The sequence below is a fragment of the Amblyraja radiata genome, chromosome 2 (assembly GCF_010909765.2).
Source record: "Amblyraja radiata isolate CabotCenter1 chromosome 2, sAmbRad1.1.pri, whole genome shotgun sequence".
In the NCBI taxonomy this organism is placed as follows: Eukaryota; Metazoa; Chordata; class Chondrichthyes; order Rajiformes; family Rajidae; genus Amblyraja; species Amblyraja radiata.
The window spans coordinates 134987269-135006142 of NC_045957.1; the positions used below are offsets into that span (position 1 = coordinate 134987269).

Below are 18874 nucleotides of genomic sequence, written 5' to 3' on the forward strand. Positions count from 1 at the left end.
ATTTATGAAGACTCATCTCGGGATCAAGTATGATAGTTTTGTGACAATTATAGAAACATAGAAAATAGGTGCAGGAGTAGGCCATTCAGTCCTTCGAGCCTGCACCGCCATTTGATATGATCATGGCTGATCATCCAACTCAGTATCCCATCCCTGCCTTCTCTCCATACCCCCTGATCCCTTTAGCCACAAGGGCCACATCTAACTCCCTCTTAAATATAGCCAATGAACTGGCCTCAACTACCTTCTGTGGCAGAGAATTCCACAGATTCATCACTCTCTGTGTAAAAAATGATTTCCTCATCTCGGTCCTAAAAGTCTTCCCTCCTATCCTTAAACTGTGACCCCTAGTTCTGGATTTCCCCAACATCGGGAATAATCTTCCTGATTCTAGCCTGTCCAACCCCTTAAGAATTTTGTAAGTTTCTATAAGATCCCCCCTCAGTCTTCTGAATTCCAACGTGTACAAGCCGAGTCTATCCAGTCTTTCCTCATATGAAAGTCCTGCCATCCCAGGAATCAGTCTGGTGAACCTTCTCTGTACTCCCTCTATGGCAAGAATGTCTTTCCTCAGATTAGGAGACCAAAACTGTACGCAATACTCCAGGTGTGGTCTCACCAAGACCCTGTACAACTGCAGTAGAACCTCCCTGCTCTTATACTCAAATCCTTTTGCTATGAATGCTAACATACCATTTGCTTTCTTCACTGCCTGCTGCACCTGCATTCCTACTTTCAATGACTGGTGTACCATGACACCCAGGTCTCGTTGCATCTCCCCATTTCCTAATCGGCCACCATTCAGATAATAGTCTACTTTCCTGTTTTTGCCACCAAAGTGGATAACCTCACATTTATCCACATTATACTGCATCTGCCATGCCTTTCCCACTCACCCAACCTATCCAAGTCACCTTGCAGCCTCCTAGCATCCTCCTCACAGCTAACACTGCCCCCCAGCTTCGTGTCATCCGCAAACTTGGAGATGTTGCATTCAATTCCCTCATCCAGATCATTAATATATATTGTAAATAGCTGGGGTCCCAGCACTGAGCCTTGCGGTACCCCACTAGTCACTGCCTGCCATTCTGAAAAGGACCGGTTTACTCCTACTCTTTGCTTCCTGTCTGCCAGCCAGTTCTCTATCCACATCAATACTGAACCCCCAATACCATGTGCTTTAAGTTTATATGCTAATCTCTTATGTGGGACCTTGTCGAAAGCCTTCTGAAAGTCCAGATATAACACATCCACTGGTTCTCCCTTATCCACTCTACTAGTTACATCCTCGAAAAATTCTATAAGATTCGTCAGACATGATTTACCTTTCATAAATCCATGCTGACTTTGTCCAATGAACTCACCACTTTCCAAATGTGCTGCTATCCCATCTTTAGTAACTGACTCCAGAATTTTTCCCACCACCGATGTTAGACTAACTGGTCTGTAATTCCCCATTTTCCCTCCCTTTTTAAAAAGTGGGGTTACATTAGCTACCCTCCAGTCCTCAGGAACTACTCCAGAATCTAAAGAGTTTTGAAAAATTATCACTAATGCATCCACTATTTCTGCGGCTACTTCCTTAAGTACTCTGGGATGCAACTTATCCGGCCCTGGGGATTTATCAGCCTTTAATCCATTCAATTTACCTAACACCACTTCCCTGCTAACCTGGATTTCACTCAGTTCCTCCATCTCATTTAACCCCCGGTCCCTTGCTATTTCCGGCAGATTATTTATGTCTTCCTTAGTGAAGACAGAACCAAAGTAATTATTCAATTGGTCTGCCATGTCCTTGTTCCCCATGATCAATTCGCCTGTTTCTGACTGCAAGGGACCTACATGTGTTTTAATGCTGAATTATGCTGAATATCAGACAGTAGTGAGGAAGGGAAGCCCATTATTAATGGAACAAATAATTTAAATTTCTTCTGTGCCAACCAGGTCGCAGATGTTACCTCCTTCACGATGGAATGCCTACCAATGACTGCTGCACCATGATCTGGGACATAAAACTTAACTAATTTTCCTATTTAAGAGATAACCTTTAAACTAATTTGATATAAAATGTTCCTCACATTCCCCAGTCTCTTTCAGACAAAATGTTAAACACATGTTCCCAAAGCCTTAAATTTCAATAAATTGGAACAGCTTCCCTCCATGTACCCAAACTAAATCGGTCATAATTTGTACACCTCTGTAAAATCTCTGTGCTCCAAGCAGAACAGTCGAAACTTTTCATCCCTGGAACCATTTGAATAAATCTTTTCTGCAAGACATTCAAATCCCTCCTCAAGTTAGATGGACCAGAATTGGATACAATACACAAGTTGTGGCCCAACAAACGTTTTGCACGGCTTCAACATAACCTCCTCGTTTTTATGCATTAGGCTTCTATTATAAATCACTAGGATTTACCAATTTCTGAAAGTGCCGTGCCATTTAAAGATTTAAGCACAGACATCTAAATCCTTACGTTCATGCACACTCTTTTACACAGTTTCATTTGGAATATCTTGGCTCACCTTATTCCTTTTGGATTCCCCAGATTGCAGTGAAACATGAAAAATAACAGAGCGTAACCAGCTGCAAATTCTACCACTGAATTTTTCAGATATCCTCTGTGGCTACTCCATGCTCACCTTTTAAGTTGGTGATTTTAACAAATTTTGCTTATATTCATCAAGGCATTTTTAAAGGTGGGGAAATACTTCTTTCAAATATGTAGCTTGTAGTAGCATTCATGTAGATTTTGTGCATTACACCATGTTAAATGGAGATGTATATCCTGACAAGATCAGAAAAATTAAATCTGGAGAAACATACGTGGCAAATGATACATATTAGACAAAAATGTCAAGGCTATACAATGCATAATGGACAATAGACAATAGGTGCAGGATTAGGCCATTCGGCCCTTCGAGCCAGCACCGCCATTCAATGTGATCATGGCTAATCATCCCCAATCAGTACCCCGTTCCTGCCTTCTCCCCATATCCCCTGACTCACATAAACACTATCACATAAACAATCACGGGTTTAAAGTAAAAACATTAAGATATTACTTCCAGAGGATCATTTAGCTTAATAACATAAATCTTTTTGTCATGCAGGGCGGTCACGGTGGCGCAGCGGTAGAGTTGCTGCCTTACAGCGAATGCAGCGTCGGAGACCCGAGTTCGATCCAGACAACGGGTGCTGTCTGTACGGAGTTTGTACGTTCTTCCCGTGACCTGCGTGAGTTTTCTCAGAGATCTTCGGTTTCCTCCCACACTCCAAAGACGTACAGGTTTGTAGGTTAATTGGCTTGGTAAATGTAAAAATTCTCCCTAGTGGGTGTAGGATAGTGTTAATGTGCGGGGATCACTGGTCGGCACGGACCCGGTGGGCCGAAGGGCCTGTTTCCACGCTGTATCTCTAAACTAAACAGTATCAGTGCACAACATGAAAGCAACCATCTAATGCAGTTACAAATACCAACGCTGCCCCTTACATTATCCCCTTCTCTCTGAAACACGTACACTTGGACAGAAAATCATGATGATGCTGCACCCAAGAGAAAGGCTTTCATGGACCATTCTGTCATTAAATTCAACGCCACTTCAGAATGGTCTTCTCTGATGCATTGCAGATGTTGGGAGGAAATTCTTAAGAAATTACCAATGGAGAAAAAAGTTTCCACGAGTTTTGCATTGTTTTACAAATATTTGCGTTTTAGGTTTTCAAGGCAAAGTTGAAGACAGTCTGCATTTTTGCCCAGGTGCTGTTACCATTTATTTCAGTTAGTTTTATCTAAAAGATATTTTTGCTGAACACATACACCTTGTTGGGTCTTAAAATAAAATGATCAAAAATTTGAAAATCATTTTAAGCATATCTTCTGCAGAAAAAAATTAATCTTAAAGTATGAAAGAAAAAATAGGAGAAAAGGGCATGTTCTTTTTAAACTCTCCCAGTTAAATTCCTATCTCCAAACTACGTGTAATATGAAAAACTTATGAAAAAGATGCTGCTCGACAGAGGATCTCTTTATTTGTAGGCTGTGTAAAGCTTGCTTGATTCCCCAACAAAAAATACCGTTGGAGGTCTTTATGGAAAGTTCAGAGCAGCTTCACAGTGAAACCAGTAAAACAGTAGCCAAGCCCAGCTTCAGGGCCAATTCTGGAGTGCCCAGAGCCAGAAGTGTCAATGCTGCTGTACATTTGGCTAGAATGGCATTTCTGGCTCCAGCACTTCCTGATCAACATATTACTCAGACTGATCTTAAATTCCAGTGTGTGTAATGTCCTGTATCCCTGATGTCACCAGAATTATTCGGTGATATTTGAAGAAAGGAGAGAGTCTCAAATGACTATTCTGCAGATGCAAGTACAATGGGATTTGCATTATAAAGGAGACGGTCATGGAGGAATTCTTTTGGCAATATCAACTTGAAACATTAATGAGGCGGTGAACCTAATGGAGTGAATGACCTTATTTTGGAGCAATGCTGCAGTTCTAAATTTTACAAAGCTGGCACGGTAGAGAAAATAAGGTACAAATAGTACAAGATGTTGATGAGATCGAATTTGGATTACGATGCGCATTTCTGGTCACCCTACTATAGAAAGCTGGAAAGGATGCAGAAAAGATTCATCAGAATGTTTCCAGGACTCAAAGGTTAGAGTAATAAGGAGAGGATGGATAGCCTGGTACTTATTTTCCTGAAGCCTGGTCAGGGATGATTTTACTGAGGTTTAAAATGATGAGGCACAGATAAGGTGAATGATCACGGGTGGCACAGCGACAGAGTTTCTGCCTTACAGCGGCAGAGACTCGGTTTTGAATTCCGACTACAGGTGCTGTCTGTACGGAGTGCGTGGGTTTTCTCTGAGATCTTCGGTTTCCTCCCACACTCAAAGACAAACAGGTTTGTAGGTTAATCAGCTTGGTATAAATGTAAATTGTCCCTATTGTGTAGGCTAGTGTTAAAGTGCGGGGGATCGCTGGTCGGAGTGGACTCGGTGGGCTGAGGACCTGTTTCCGCGCTGAAAAGGAATCTGAGGGGTAATTTCTTTATGTAGATGGTTGCATTGTGGCGTGATAGGAAACATCCATGTTTTAGTTCTGAATAACAACATTGCCTTGACTTTTGTTGATTATGGGATGCACTATCCAGGTTTTTTTAATTTTACGTATAGATTTCTTCTGAAGAGCATGGACAAGTGTTAGATGGCTGAAAGTATTCAGAATTTAACTCTCTGATGTTAACTGACAGACTAGGAAATAAGATTATGTACATCTGATTAAAGACAGGGATTTGGAGGCTGTTTGTTTAACACTGATAGGAATAATGCAATTTTCATTCAAAAATATCATAAGAAAACAGAACCCTGAAAACAATAATTAAGGACTATAAGGAACAAATTTCAAAGGGAATGCTTGATTAATCTCACTAAATTCTCGACAGAAATAAAAGAAAACATTGACAAAATAATTTAATAGATTTAAAATATTTGATATTTTACAGCCTTTGATTCATAATGGACATGATTGCAGCTATCGCCCGCCATGCAACAGAATGAACAGCAAACCAAACTAAAAACATTGGGCAGGACAGCCACTATGAATTAAATTTATAAGCAGTTGTTAACATAATTGGTTATGATATTAACCTGACAATTTGCATCATGGACTATTTCAGAGTATCATCACTGATATTTAGACACGAAATGCTGGAGTAACGCAGCGGGTCAGGCAGCATCTCCGGAGAAAAGGAATAGGTTTCGAGACCTTTATCCCGAAACTTCACCGATACCTTTTCTCCAGAGATGCTGTCTGACCCACTGAGTTACTCCAGCATTTTGTGTACCATCTTCAGTGTAAACCAGCATCTGCAGTTCCTTCCTACACATATCATTACTGGCACATGAGATTAGTTTATTTTAGCATCATGTTTGGCAGACATAGTGGGTCAAAAGGCCATTCCTCTGCTATATTTATCTATGTTCTAAATCATTTAATTCAAGCGAGGCTGCATTGACAGGAAGAGAAACAGTAACCCCAGAATGCACATACATAATTAAAGTAATATTAATAATATAATTTTAAACAACACCGTGAGGCTTAATTCTCTGACATTCATTGGAGGTTTGAAAAGATGACACATAACGTAATAAAAAAACCCAGAGTGATCAGTTTTTCACAATAAATTGCTTATTTTACAATATCAAAAAATGAAAGTAATAAAATGTGCAATAAAAATACTGGGAATTAAAAATGGCACTCACCAACAAGAATTATCAGCCGATATTTTTCATTTGGATGATGCTGATAAGAAACAACTTCTTCATATGTTGGAACGTCTGCTGTGTCATACTGTTCACTCCTTTTACTTTCATACATAGATTTATTCGTTTTTCTGCTCAACCGAAAACTTCTTCGGAGACCAGCTGTAAAAATTGAGACTTGTTAGAATTTCTGATGACCAAGACCGTGATTATACAAAAAATATTCAGTATTATTAAAGCTAATGATGCCGTTTATTACAAGAGCCTATCAAAATTTTCATATGAAGACTGAAATCTGTCTGTGGTGAATGCTCTCTTCCTAAACCCATGTAGACAAGTACATACAAAGATGGATTGTTGGATCATACAGGGAAATAGCTAGTAATATTAATTTCACCTCAACATGTATATGAACATAAATGCTAAGTTTTAACATTAAATAAATCAGGTTAGGAAAATGTATACCGTATCATAAGCAGATTTGTTATGTTCTCTGAGTACATTGATACAATCTGTATAATCTAATAAACTTCAACTGTATTCCCTTTGCTGATATGCATTTTATATCAATTGGCTTGGCCTGGGGAGGAAATATAGGCCAGAAAACGTTTACCCCCGTTGCTCTGCAGATAATGTTATATTCTACACTAAATTAAAGTATCAAATTATGAAACAAAGATAAAAATCAGTAAACATTTGGATCTCACTATTCACCAGCAAGAAAAATAATTGAATTTTCTTTGAATTAGAAATAATATAGTTCCTAATTCCCCCTTCAAATTCTTATTTCTTCATACATGATGCTATTTTCGATGAAATGTTTTGAAGAGAGTCTGCCAACACAACTTCTGATCTAAGGAATGAAAAGTCACATGAACCATCTCTTGCCTTTCACTTCTTGTATGCAGGGAGATATGATTTATTACAAATGGATAACTGAAATAAAGAATTCAAAGGTGGGCAGATAAGCAGTCCAATGCCATTCTCTGCCACAGAAAGTAGTTGAGGCCAGTTCATTGGCTATATTTCAGAGGGAGTTAGATGTGGCCCTTGTGGCTAGAGGGATCAGGGGGTATGGAGAGAGGGCAGGTACAGGATACTGAGTTGGATGATCAGCCATGATCATATTGAATGGCGGTGCAGGCTCGAAGGGCTGAATGGCCTACTCCTGAACCTATTGTCTATGTTTATATGTTTTTATAAATTTGATGCTGGCACCACTGCGGTTGGCTAAATCTTGGGTGGTTATGATCGTACAGGAGAGAGACAAAACACCTCGTTGAGTGATGCTGCTCAACGTCAATAAAAGCAAAAAACTATTTGTTGACTTCACAAATGGCAAGTCAGGACACCACATGCCAATTTACATTGGTGTGTCAGTGGTGAAGAGTTAACAGCTTCATAATCCTGAGTGTTAACATCTTGGGTGGGTTGCCTGTGGCCTAGCATTTATGTAATCACAAAGAAGGCATGCCAGCACCTGTACATTCTCATGAGTTGAAAGATTATGAGAGGAATAGAGGGTAGATGCACAGAGTATTTTACCAAGAGTTGGAGAATCGAGGATCAGAGGACATAGGTTCAAGGGGAAAAGATTTAATAGAAATCCGAGGGGTAATTTTTTCACACAGAGGGTGGTTGGTGTATGGAACAAGTTGAGGCTGAGACTACCCCATTGTTTAAGAAACAGTTGGACTGGTACATGGATAGGACCGGTTTGGAGGATTATGGACCAAGTGCAGGCAAGTGGGACTAGGGTAGCTGGGACATTATTGGCCGGTGTGGGCGAGTTAGACCGAAGGGCCTGTTTCCACACTGTATCACTATGACTCTAAGAGATTCTGTGTGTCACTGAATACACTAATAAGCCTGTATAGATGCACTGAAGAGAGTATCTTGTCCACTGGTTGCATCATGGCATAGCAATGCAATGCCAACATCCAGGAACACAACGGAACACTATGGATACCAATGTTTTCCAATTACTTTTTGCACTAATGTCCTGTTTTTTCTTTTCAATGTCTTTTTGAATTTATATATATTTTTGTGTGTTGTCTAAGTCCATGTGCCTGTGATGCTGCTGCAAGCAAGAGTATCACTGTATCTGTATTTTACCGTATGTGTGCAATAGACAATAAACTCAAACTGACATGATTTATCTCTGGAAATAATCGCTTCAGTTTATGCCAAACTTATTTAATAATTTCAGCAATAGAAGGAAGTTACTGGAAACAATGCGGCATGGTGGATTATTGTACAAATCATTTGGGAGGTTCATTTGAAATTGGCCTACAGTATAGAATGGAAGTCTCTTCAAAGTACTGTCGGTAGAAGCGTTACATGCAATTACCAGAGCAACATTCTGGTTGTTTAGAAACCAGAATCTCATCAATTACGACCAACAAATAAATGGTGCAGAAAATGCATAGAAATATAATGGAAGTTAGCTGAGGACAAGGTTAGTAGTGATCAGTTTAGTTTAGTTTTGAGAAACAGCACGGAGGCAGGCCCTTTGGCCTAGCTAGTTCGCGCCGCCAGTGATCCCCATACGCAAGCACTATCCTACACACTAGGGACAATTTACAATCTTTTCCGAAGCTAATTAACCTACAAACCTGTATGTCTTTGGAGTGCGGTCCAAACTCACGCGGTCACGGGGCGAACGTACAAACTCCGTACAGATAGCACCCGTGGTCAGGATTGAGCATGGGTCTCTGGCTCTGTAAGGCAGCAACTCTACTGATTCGTCACTGTGCAGTGTGACTTAAGGTAGCAGATTAATCCAACACAGTTGAAGCTAATACTGGATTTGTGAAAAATAAATGTTCTTCTCTGTACCTGATATTCTTGATACAAATTAGCAGATTACCTCTTCCAAACTAAACAAAACATGAAGTAGGCAAATTTGTAAAATAATAACCTTGGAATGTTGCAGTCTGAACTAATGCAACAGCTAGTTACTATTAGATTCGTAAACTGTTATGTTTTTATGTTTGATTATGTTTATGTTTTTATGTTGAAAATGTATATTTATGTTTTTATTGTATTGAAAATGTTGTTTTAAATAATGAAACTTTTATATTTTGCACTGGGTTGTAGCAAACTATATAGATGTATAATTCAGACAAGAAATTAAATAACACGTCCAATGTTTATTTAGTGAAACATCCAAAAAACACTAAATCCAGTTCTCCTGGCATAAGTTATTGGCTATGCTTAGAGATCTCAAACTAGAGACAAAGGAGATGAACAATTGGTTTGGTTTCAGCAATGCACAAATTACTTATGGACTAGAAAGCCTCACTAGTTTGGATCATTTCTTACTTCATCATACAAGTATATTAGTAGGATTCTATAAAAACCAATAGAGACAAGAAAATCTGTTCTTTTTAAATTGTTGCTGGAATGTTCCAAAATTACACATAATAGACAAAACAAGGAAATTGACCAGTCATGAATAATAACAGTAAAGATTATATTTAGTTCCTGAAAAAAAACCTGCTAAATGTAGAGAATAGTTCCATCAGCAATATAACAATTCTATTTAATTCATGGCAAAATACAGAATACACGGTAAATATCAGATGCATCTGCATCTGATCAAGTAAAGAATGTAAATTTGAAGAGGATTTATACCTCCTTTACAGAATAACATCTTCAATTGATGAAATATCAACACGAGCAGAGTGCACACACCACTCACTCTATTATCCGAGGTCTTTCCAATCACTGGAATTTAGCAAGTATTTTCACACGTTTTGTGAAAATTATTCCAGACATATTTCAGCTCAGAATTTGTTGCAATATTTTTGTCACAAAGGCATTTTAATGGTACCAATATAAGAAGGCAGAGATAAAAACTGGAATTTATGAACCAAGGTAATTTACTCAAAAGAGACCAGTATCCTATATCAAGCAGACTTAAACATTTTAATACATATTTCACCTGTGGAATCATGATCTGAACCTGGTTCAGACAGATGGGACTGAAGCAATTACATCTGACAATTGATAAAGATACTGGCAAAATAAGTCTGGAATGTTTCAATGCAAGCCCCAATGGTATAAATCCAAAGTATGAATAAGCTTGAATTTGTAAACCCCACTTAGAGAGCAGGAAATGGGAGCTGTACTACATTTGGTTGGGGTAATCTTCTGAAACAAAGACACACTTAAATGTTAGTACATTACAAGATAACTTCCATTATATTCAAGAGGTTATTTGGATGTCCCCAATCTGCCAATGGGTTAAACAGTAAATGTTTCATTACTGCTGATATGTGGTGAGCAACCAGCTGTAGTTTCTCATTCAGCAACAACATGAGCATGTACTTAGCTCAGCGTGTGCCATAGCGTCAAGGCAGTTTAAAAAAGATCAAGTAAGGACTCAAAATGTCCATGTCAGCAAACACTATATGAAGATTAACGGCAGATGTTAAAATTGTAGACATTTTAGAAAAGTAAATTATATTGAAATTTCTAATTTATTGCAGAAATGTTCCACTTTATTATATATATTACTGCTAATTCCAGTGTCAGTACATTGTGCACCCCACAATAAAAAGGTATTCAGTCACTCGTGTAAGAATACAATCCTCACATGACATTACTGTCAGTTTACCATAAGTGGCCGATAAAATCAAACCCTATATTAAAGGTCACTTTTGAATGAAAACCATTCGAAAATAGCAATTGATAATTGGGAGAAAAAACAGCTGAATAAACAGGGAAAAAAAGGTGTTTTTACATACTCTACGCCAGCATTTCTCAACTTTTTTACCCTTGCGGAAATCTTGAAATAATTTTAATGTCTCAGGGAACCCCTGAGTTGGGGGTTGCCGGGCCCGCCGCCATTTTGAGATTGCCATTTTGACTCGCGTCACAATGGCGATCTCTGGATCCACAACGGGAACCCGTCAGCCACGCTTGCGCAGTTGGGTGAGGATTGCCGGACTGGGATCGTCATTTTAACATCCAGCAGTGTGTATAGGTGAGTGCTACTGGGGGAATATTGCAATGGGAGATGGGGACCCAGCGGGTCCACGCTTGGTCTAGTTCAGAGGTGTTAACTGTACACAATAGTCCAGATGTGGTCTCACCAGAGCCCTATACAATTGCAGAAGAACCTCTTTACTCCTATACTGAAATCCTCTTGTTATGAAGGTCAACATTCCATTAGCTTTCTTCACTGCCTGCTGTACCTGTAAGCCAACTTTCAGTGACCGGTGTACAAGGACGCACAGGTCTCGCTGCATCTTCCCCTTACCTAACCTAACCGCATTGAGATAATAATCTGCCCCCTTGTTTTTGCCGCCAAAGTGGATAACCTCACAAATCATTGATGTATATTGTAAATAGCTGTGGTCCCAGCACCGAGCCTTGTGGTACCCCACTAGTCACTGCCTGCCATTTTGAAAGGGACCTGTTAGTCCCTACTCTTTGTTTCCTGTCTGCCAACCACTTCTCTATTTATCAGCCTTTTTTTTTTTTTTTTTTTCAATTCAATTCAACTTTATAAATACACAAATACTGAGTATGGGTACAATGAAATGCAGTTTTGCGTCAGTCCGTAGTAGTAGTGCATATAGAAATTTAAAAAAAAAGAAGATACAGAATAATCAAAAATACAGAATAATTAAACAATGGGGACGGAGGGACCGGTGAAATCTATCGGCGGGACTCCGAGTTCAGCAATGTGATGGTATAATTGTAGAAGCTGTTCCTCATCCTACTGGTACGAGACCTGAGGCTCCTGTACCGCCTCCCTGATGGGAGGAGGGCAAACAGTCCATGGTTGGGGTGGGAGGGGTCTTTAATGATCTTCCCAGCCCGTCTCAGACACCGCTTTCGGTGGAGGGCATCCATGGCAGGGAGCGGGGCACCGATGATGTGCTGCGCGGTTTTCACCACCCGTTGTAGTGCCTTCCTGTCCGCAACAGTGCAGCTGCTGTACCATACCGTGAAGCAGGTGGTCAGGATGCTCTCGATGGTACAGCGGTAGAAGTTGGTCAGGATCTGGGGGGACAGGTGGGCTTTCTTGAGCCTCCTCAGGAAGTAAAGGCGCTGCTGTGCCTTTTTGATCAGCTTGGAGGTGTTGAGGGACCAGGACAAATCCTCCGAGATATGTACCCCGAGGAATTTGTAGCTGGAGACGCGCTCCACCTCAGTCCCGTTTATATGGATGGGGGTATGACTGCCTCCTCTGACCTTCCTGAAGTCGACAATAATTTCCTTCGTCTTCTTGGAGTTGAGGACGAGGTTATTGTTGGCACACCAGGTTGTCAGGTGCTGGACCTCCTCTCTGTAGGCTGACTCATCGTTGTCACTGATCAGTCCTACCACCGTGGTGTCGTCAGCAAACTTAATGATGGCGTTGGATCCGTACTTAGGGATGCAGTCGTGGGTGAAGAGGGAGTAGGGGAGAGGGCTGAGCACACAGCCCTGTGGCACGCCGGTGTTCAGTGTTATAGTGGAGGAGGTGAGGTTGTTGACCCTGACAGACTGTGGTCTGTTGGTGAGGAAATCCAGTGTCCAGTTGCAGAGGGAGGTGGAGATGCCAAGTCCGCTGAGTTTGGTGATCAAGCTGGCGGGGATGACAGTGTTAAAGGCAGAGCTGAAATCAATGAACAGCAACCTGATGTAGGAGTTGTTGTTGTCCAGGTGGGTCAGGGCAGAGTGTAGGGACGATATGGCGTCCTCTGTAGACCTGTTGGCCCGGTAGGCAAACTGATGGGGGTCCAGTGTGGGGGGGAGGCTGGCTTTGAGGTGAGCCAAGATCAGCCACTCAAAGCACTTAGCAATGACAGGGGTGAGTGCCACTGGGCGGAAATCGTTGAGACTCCCTGTGGCTGACTGTTTGGGCACTGGCACGATGGTTGATGTCTTGAGGCAAGTGGGGACAACACTCTGGGCCAGTGAGAGATTGAAAATGTCGGTGAAGACTGGGGATAGTTGTCCAGCACATGCCCTAAGAACCCGGCCAGGGATGCCATCGGGGCCGGCAGCTTTGCGCTCATTCACCTTGCTCAGTGCATCTTGTACAGCAGAGGTGGAGAGACTGAGGGGTTGTTCATTCGGGGGTGGAGCAACTTTGATGGCTGGGGTTTTGTTGTCCCGGTCAAAGCGAGCATAGAAATGGTTTAGCTCGTCAGGAAGGGTGGCGTTGTCTGGGGGAGGGGTGTTAACTTTCTGGTAATCGGCAAGGGATTTGATTCCTTGCCACATGCGCCTGGGGTCAGAGTTGTTATGGAAGTGCTCCTCAATCCGCCGTTTGTGATTGAGTTTGGCATTCCTAATTCCCATTTTCAGATTGGCCCTGGATGAGCTGTATCCCTCAGCGTTGCCAGATCTGAAAGCGGCATCGCGAGCCTTCAGTAGCAGTCTGACCTCCCTGCTCATCCACGGCTTCTGGTTAGGGAAGGTCTTTATCTCTTTGTGGGTAGTGACATTATCGGTGCAGAATTTTATATAGTCCATAACTGTTGAGGTGTATGAGTTGATGTCCACTTGTGAATTGAAGGTGGACTGAGTAGCAAACAGACTCCAGTCTGTCTGCTGAAACTGCTGCTGTAAAACAGAGACAGCCCCCTCAGGCCAGACCTTCACTGTCCTCATGGTAGGTTTCACACGTCTGATCAGAGGTGTGTATTTAGGGAGCAGGAACAGAGAGAGGTGGTCAGACTGACCAAGGTGGGGGAGGGGGAGGGCTTTGTAGGCTTCAGTAATATTAGTATAAACTAAGTCCAGAATATTGTTTCCTCTGGTTGGGCAGGAAACATGCTGATGGAACCTGGGGAGTACAGTTTTAAGGTCGGAGTGGTTGAAATCACCCGCAACAATAAATGCCCCCTCTGGGTGAGCAGATAGATGTTTGCTGATAGCAGCTTACAGCTCTTCCATTGCTAGCCTGGCATTAGCGTCCGGGGGTACATAGACTGCAGTGATAACAGTCGATGTGAATTCTCTGGGCAAATAGAAGGGCCTGCACTTTAACATCAGGTATTCCAGGTCAGCAGAGCAGTGACTACCAATCCTAACAACGTCCGTGCACCATGTGTTATTCACATAAATGCACAGTCCGCCGCCCTTGGTCTTACCGGAGTCCTCCACTGATCTGTCGGCCCTGAAGACAGTGCGCCCCTCCAGCTCGATGGCGTTGTCTGGGATGTTGTCGTTGAGCCATGTTTCGGTGAGGACCATGGCATTGCAGTCGGCGATCCTTCTGTGTGTGGTGATCCGCAGCCTCAGTTCGTCGATTTCACTCACCAGGGACCGGACATTCGCGAGGAAAATGCTGGGCAGAGCTGGCTGGTGAGGATTTAATTTCAGCCTAGCTCGATGGCCTCCCCGCTTCCCATGTCTTTGTTTGCGGTCCCTGCGCCGCCTCTGGGCACTTCCTGTCGGGGGAGCTGGCCCGCTAGACCACGGTGTCCTGGCGATCTCTGGCGGCAGTTGAAAGTCGCTTCTGGGGCTCGTTACGCAGAGACGGCCGAGCTCCAGTAGCTCCTGACGGCCGTATAGAGTCTTCACTCGGGTGCTCCGGGCGAAAACCAAGGTAATAATTAATAGGAAAATAACTAAATTACAAAAACAACGGAGACGCAGAGCCTCGCGTTGTGCACGCGACGCCATCTTGACGGGGAGTATATACACCTTCAGTCCCAACAGTCTATCCAACACCATTTCCTGCCTAATGTGGATTTCCTACAGTTCCTCCGTCACCCCAGATCCTCTGGCCACTACTATATCAGGAAGATTGTTTGTGTCCTCCTTAGTGAAGACAGATCCAAAGTACCTGTTCAACACATCTGCCATTTCCTTGTTCCCCATAATAAATTCACCTTTTTCGGTCTTCAAGGGTCCAACTTTGGTCTTAACTATTTTTTACATCTTCACATACCTAAAGAAGCTTTTACTATCCTGCTTTATATTCTTGGCTAGCTTACCTTCGTATCTCATCTTTTCTTCCCGTATTGTCTTTTTGGTTATCTTCTGTTGCTCTTTAAACATTACCCAATCCTCTTCCTACCCGCTCATCTTTGCTACGTTGTACTTCTTCGCTTTAATTTTTATACTGTCCCTGACGTCCCTTGTCAGCCATGGTCGTCGCTTTCTCCCCTTGGAATCTTTCTTCCTCCTAGGAATGAACTGATCCTACACCTTCTGTATTATTCCTAGAAACACTTGCCATTTTTGTTCCACTGTCATCCCTGCTACCCTAAAATCATTGGAAAGTGGCAGGGTTTGGGGAAGTGGTCACAGTGCATCATGAATATAGAGCCAGACAAAAAAATCATTTGAAGACATGGAAGAAAATGATAATTAAAATGAAGGGGCATCTTTCCACGCTTATTCCAGATTTGCCCTGAACTGTTTTAGATGTTTAGGATATGTGGTTCTGGACGGCATGCAAGAACAATGGGGCATCAAATAACAATTCTCCAGACATTGTGTGGGATGAGTTTGGACTAGCTGTTCCTTGCCAGTTATCACCTACATATATGCTCACCCTTATCCAGATTAGCAAGACAAAGAAATATAATAAATACTACACATATAGTGTCTGGAACACTTTTATTCACTATCTGTTTTATATTCAGTTGCTTAGTCTATTAAAATTGCTCTCCAATTGACAATCTGTTATAAACTGCACATGTTCTCATCAAAGAACAATATTTTTATAAACTTTTCGTTGTTCCACTATAAATGTATTGTACATTTTATGTATCTGGTTTATTTAAAGTCTATTACACATTATATTGTATTCTAGTCTTGGCATTGGCATTTCATACATAATTCAGCATACACTCTGCAAATAAATATGCATTTTGAGTGTAAGGTGGTTGGCAAAAACAATTCTGAATTTTAAGGTGGACAATAATTACACTCCAATATAAAGTAGAAATGAGTCCAAAATATAGTGGTTGGTTAACACACTGCTAAATGAAAAAACACTTTATGTCCTCTGACTCTAACAATCTAACAACAACATCTGCATTAAATTCAAAAGGGATACTTATTTAGATAGTTAGTTTTTAACTATTTGTTTGGATATGCAAATAGAATTTACATCTATTTGTGCACATTTTCATGATCCTGGGTTAAATTGTTACAGGGTTTGTGTTAATCTGCATACTTCATTCTAGTTACATTTCTCCCTTAAAATGCCAGAAACCACTTGATCGACCCAGAGCAAATCCGGAGGAGGTGGGAAAGTTTCAGAAGAGCCGTCCCCCTGTTGGAAGAACATCGAAACCCTGCTACCAGTGCGGCTCAACTGCTCATCATCACCGTGAGTGCCCGTACATCAAGTCCGTTTGTTATGCCTGTTACCGAAAAGGTCATCTCCAGGCAGTGTGTCAATCCGTGGGAAAGCTGAGAATGGGCAAGAAAGCGCAAAACACGGTCGACCAAATCGCGGAGACCATTCCTATTGAAGTGCTCGGTGTGTCTACAATCACCGACAAGACGAGGATTTTGCTGCGGGTCTCGAATGTCGATCTACAGTTCCAGGTGGACACTGGTGCAGCTGTGTCGCTAGTGGGTCAGGACATCTGGGAGAGGATCAGATCGCCGAAACTGAAACCGGCCAACATCCGCCTTTTCGGATACGGACGACAACCCATTCCCACGAAAGGCAAATGCACTGTCGCCGTTTCCTGTAATGGTATGCCACAAATGTTGCCGCTGATCGTCGTTGGTAAAGAAGGTACATCCCTGTGCGCGATTGACTGGATCCATGCTTTCAAGCTTGACATGAACGCCTTGATCTATGATGGATCAACTATGGCATTGTCATCTACCACGGATTGCAACATGGTCAGCAAGTGCAAGGACAACCTGCAGAAGGTTCTTGGCCAGTTTCCGGCCGTTTTAGGACCTGGGCTCGGACATTGCACAAAGATGAAGGCACGGCTCATACTCAAAGACGATGCCGTCCCTAAGTTCTTCAAACCAAGACCAGTTCCGTTCAGTCGGATGGACGTGGTCGACAAGGAACTCTGACGTCTTGAAGAAATGGGAATTATCACCCATGTGGACCATTCAGACTGGGCCACATCCATAGTTGTCGTTCAGAAGCCTTGCGGCAAGGAGCGCATCTGTGGCGACTACAAAGTGACTGTAAACCCTCAATTGCACATTGATCAACACCCCATACCAAGAGTGGACGAGCTGTTCGTCAAGCTGCAAGGAGGACAGCACTTCTCGAAATTGGACATGTCTGACACGTATCTTCAAATGGAACTGGACGACGAGACAAAAAACCTGTTCGTGATCAACACGCACAAGGGACTGTTCGGATACAACTGATTGTCATTTGGACCGACACCGGCGCCGGCCATCTTCCAGAAACTGGTCGACAATCTGGTTGCCGAGATTCCGTACATAGCCGCCTACCTGGATGACATAATTGTCACCGGCCGGACAGAGGAAGAACACCTGCAGAACTTAAAACAGGTCATCACTGCACTGAACAACTACGGCATGAAGTTGCGCATGGACAAGTGCGCATTTTTCCGACAACAGGTCACATATCTAGGACACGTGATCTCGGCAAGTGGTCTGAATCCATCGGAAGAAAGAGTGGACGCCATTGTGAAATTCCCGTCGACCGAAAATGTGAAGCAGCTTGAAAGCTTCATGGGCAAGGTTAACTACTATGGCAAGTTCATACCGGCACTTTTGACTTTGTGCGCACCATTGAACAACCTGTGAAAACAGGACGTCGAATGGTCCAAAGAGTGTGACCATGCATTTACCAGGTTGAAGGAGATGCTCGCCCAGAAGACGCGTTTGGTCCACTGTGACCCATCGAAGCCAATCTCGCTGGCCGCCGATGCATCGCCGTATGGTCTTGGAGCTGTATCGGCGAACAGCAAGGAAGAACCAATCGCGTTCGTATCCAAAACGCTGATGACCGCCGAGAAAAACTACAGCCAAGTGGAGAAAGAAGCACTGGCGATCGTGTTTGGTGTCCGGAAGTTCCACCAATATTGGAGTGGGCGACATTTCCTGTTCATCACTGGCCACAAGCCGCTGCTGATTATTTTCAGTCCGGAGAAAAGTTTGCCTGTCATGACGTTGCAGCATCTACAACGTTGGGCCCTGATCATGATGGGATATGATTACCACATCATTTACCGACAGTCTGCCGAGCATGCCAATGCCAATGCACTGTCTCGTCTACCGATTGGATCCTCGGACAAGTCCAAATTCAACGAGTTGAAGGACCACAGGCAGATCGGCGGGGAGTTCATCTGGCGGAACTTCATCAAAGTCAGGCACTCCAGTATCCACACGATTCTGCACCGGGGTGTCCGACAGCTTGGTCCATCTTTTATTCTGAGGCTATGGCATTTGGTCCTAGACTCTCCCCCAAGTGAAATTATCCTCTCCACAAATATTTTTTGTTGCATCTTCCACAGATACTGCCTGACTAACTGTCCACCCCATATCATTTTTTGTTGACATTTGAAATTTCCAGCTGTCAAGGTATTTTACTTTTGCTTAATTGGTAGTTTTATACGCTACTCGACCAACTGGGACCCGTTGGGTCCCTGTCTCACGGGGGGCTGGTCCCCCAACTCAACCCGTCGCCGAACGTA

At 42.6% G+C, this 18874-nt stretch overlaps 1 protein-coding gene across 6 annotated transcripts in view; it reads right to left on the reverse strand.

The window, feature by feature from the left end:
* mpp7 (membrane palmitoylated protein 7) overlaps positions 1 to 18874 on the reverse strand; it is a 424513-nt gene that overhangs the window by 55512 nt on the left and 350127 nt on the right. For all 6 annotated transcript variants that reach the window (XM_033016205.1, XM_033016225.1, XM_033016218.1 and 3 more), the window contains one exon: positions 6270 to 6431. In XM_033016205.1, the coding sequence (XP_032872096.1) occupies positions 6270 to 6431 (162 nt within the window). The remainder of the gene's footprint in view (positions 1 to 6269; positions 6432 to 18874) is intronic.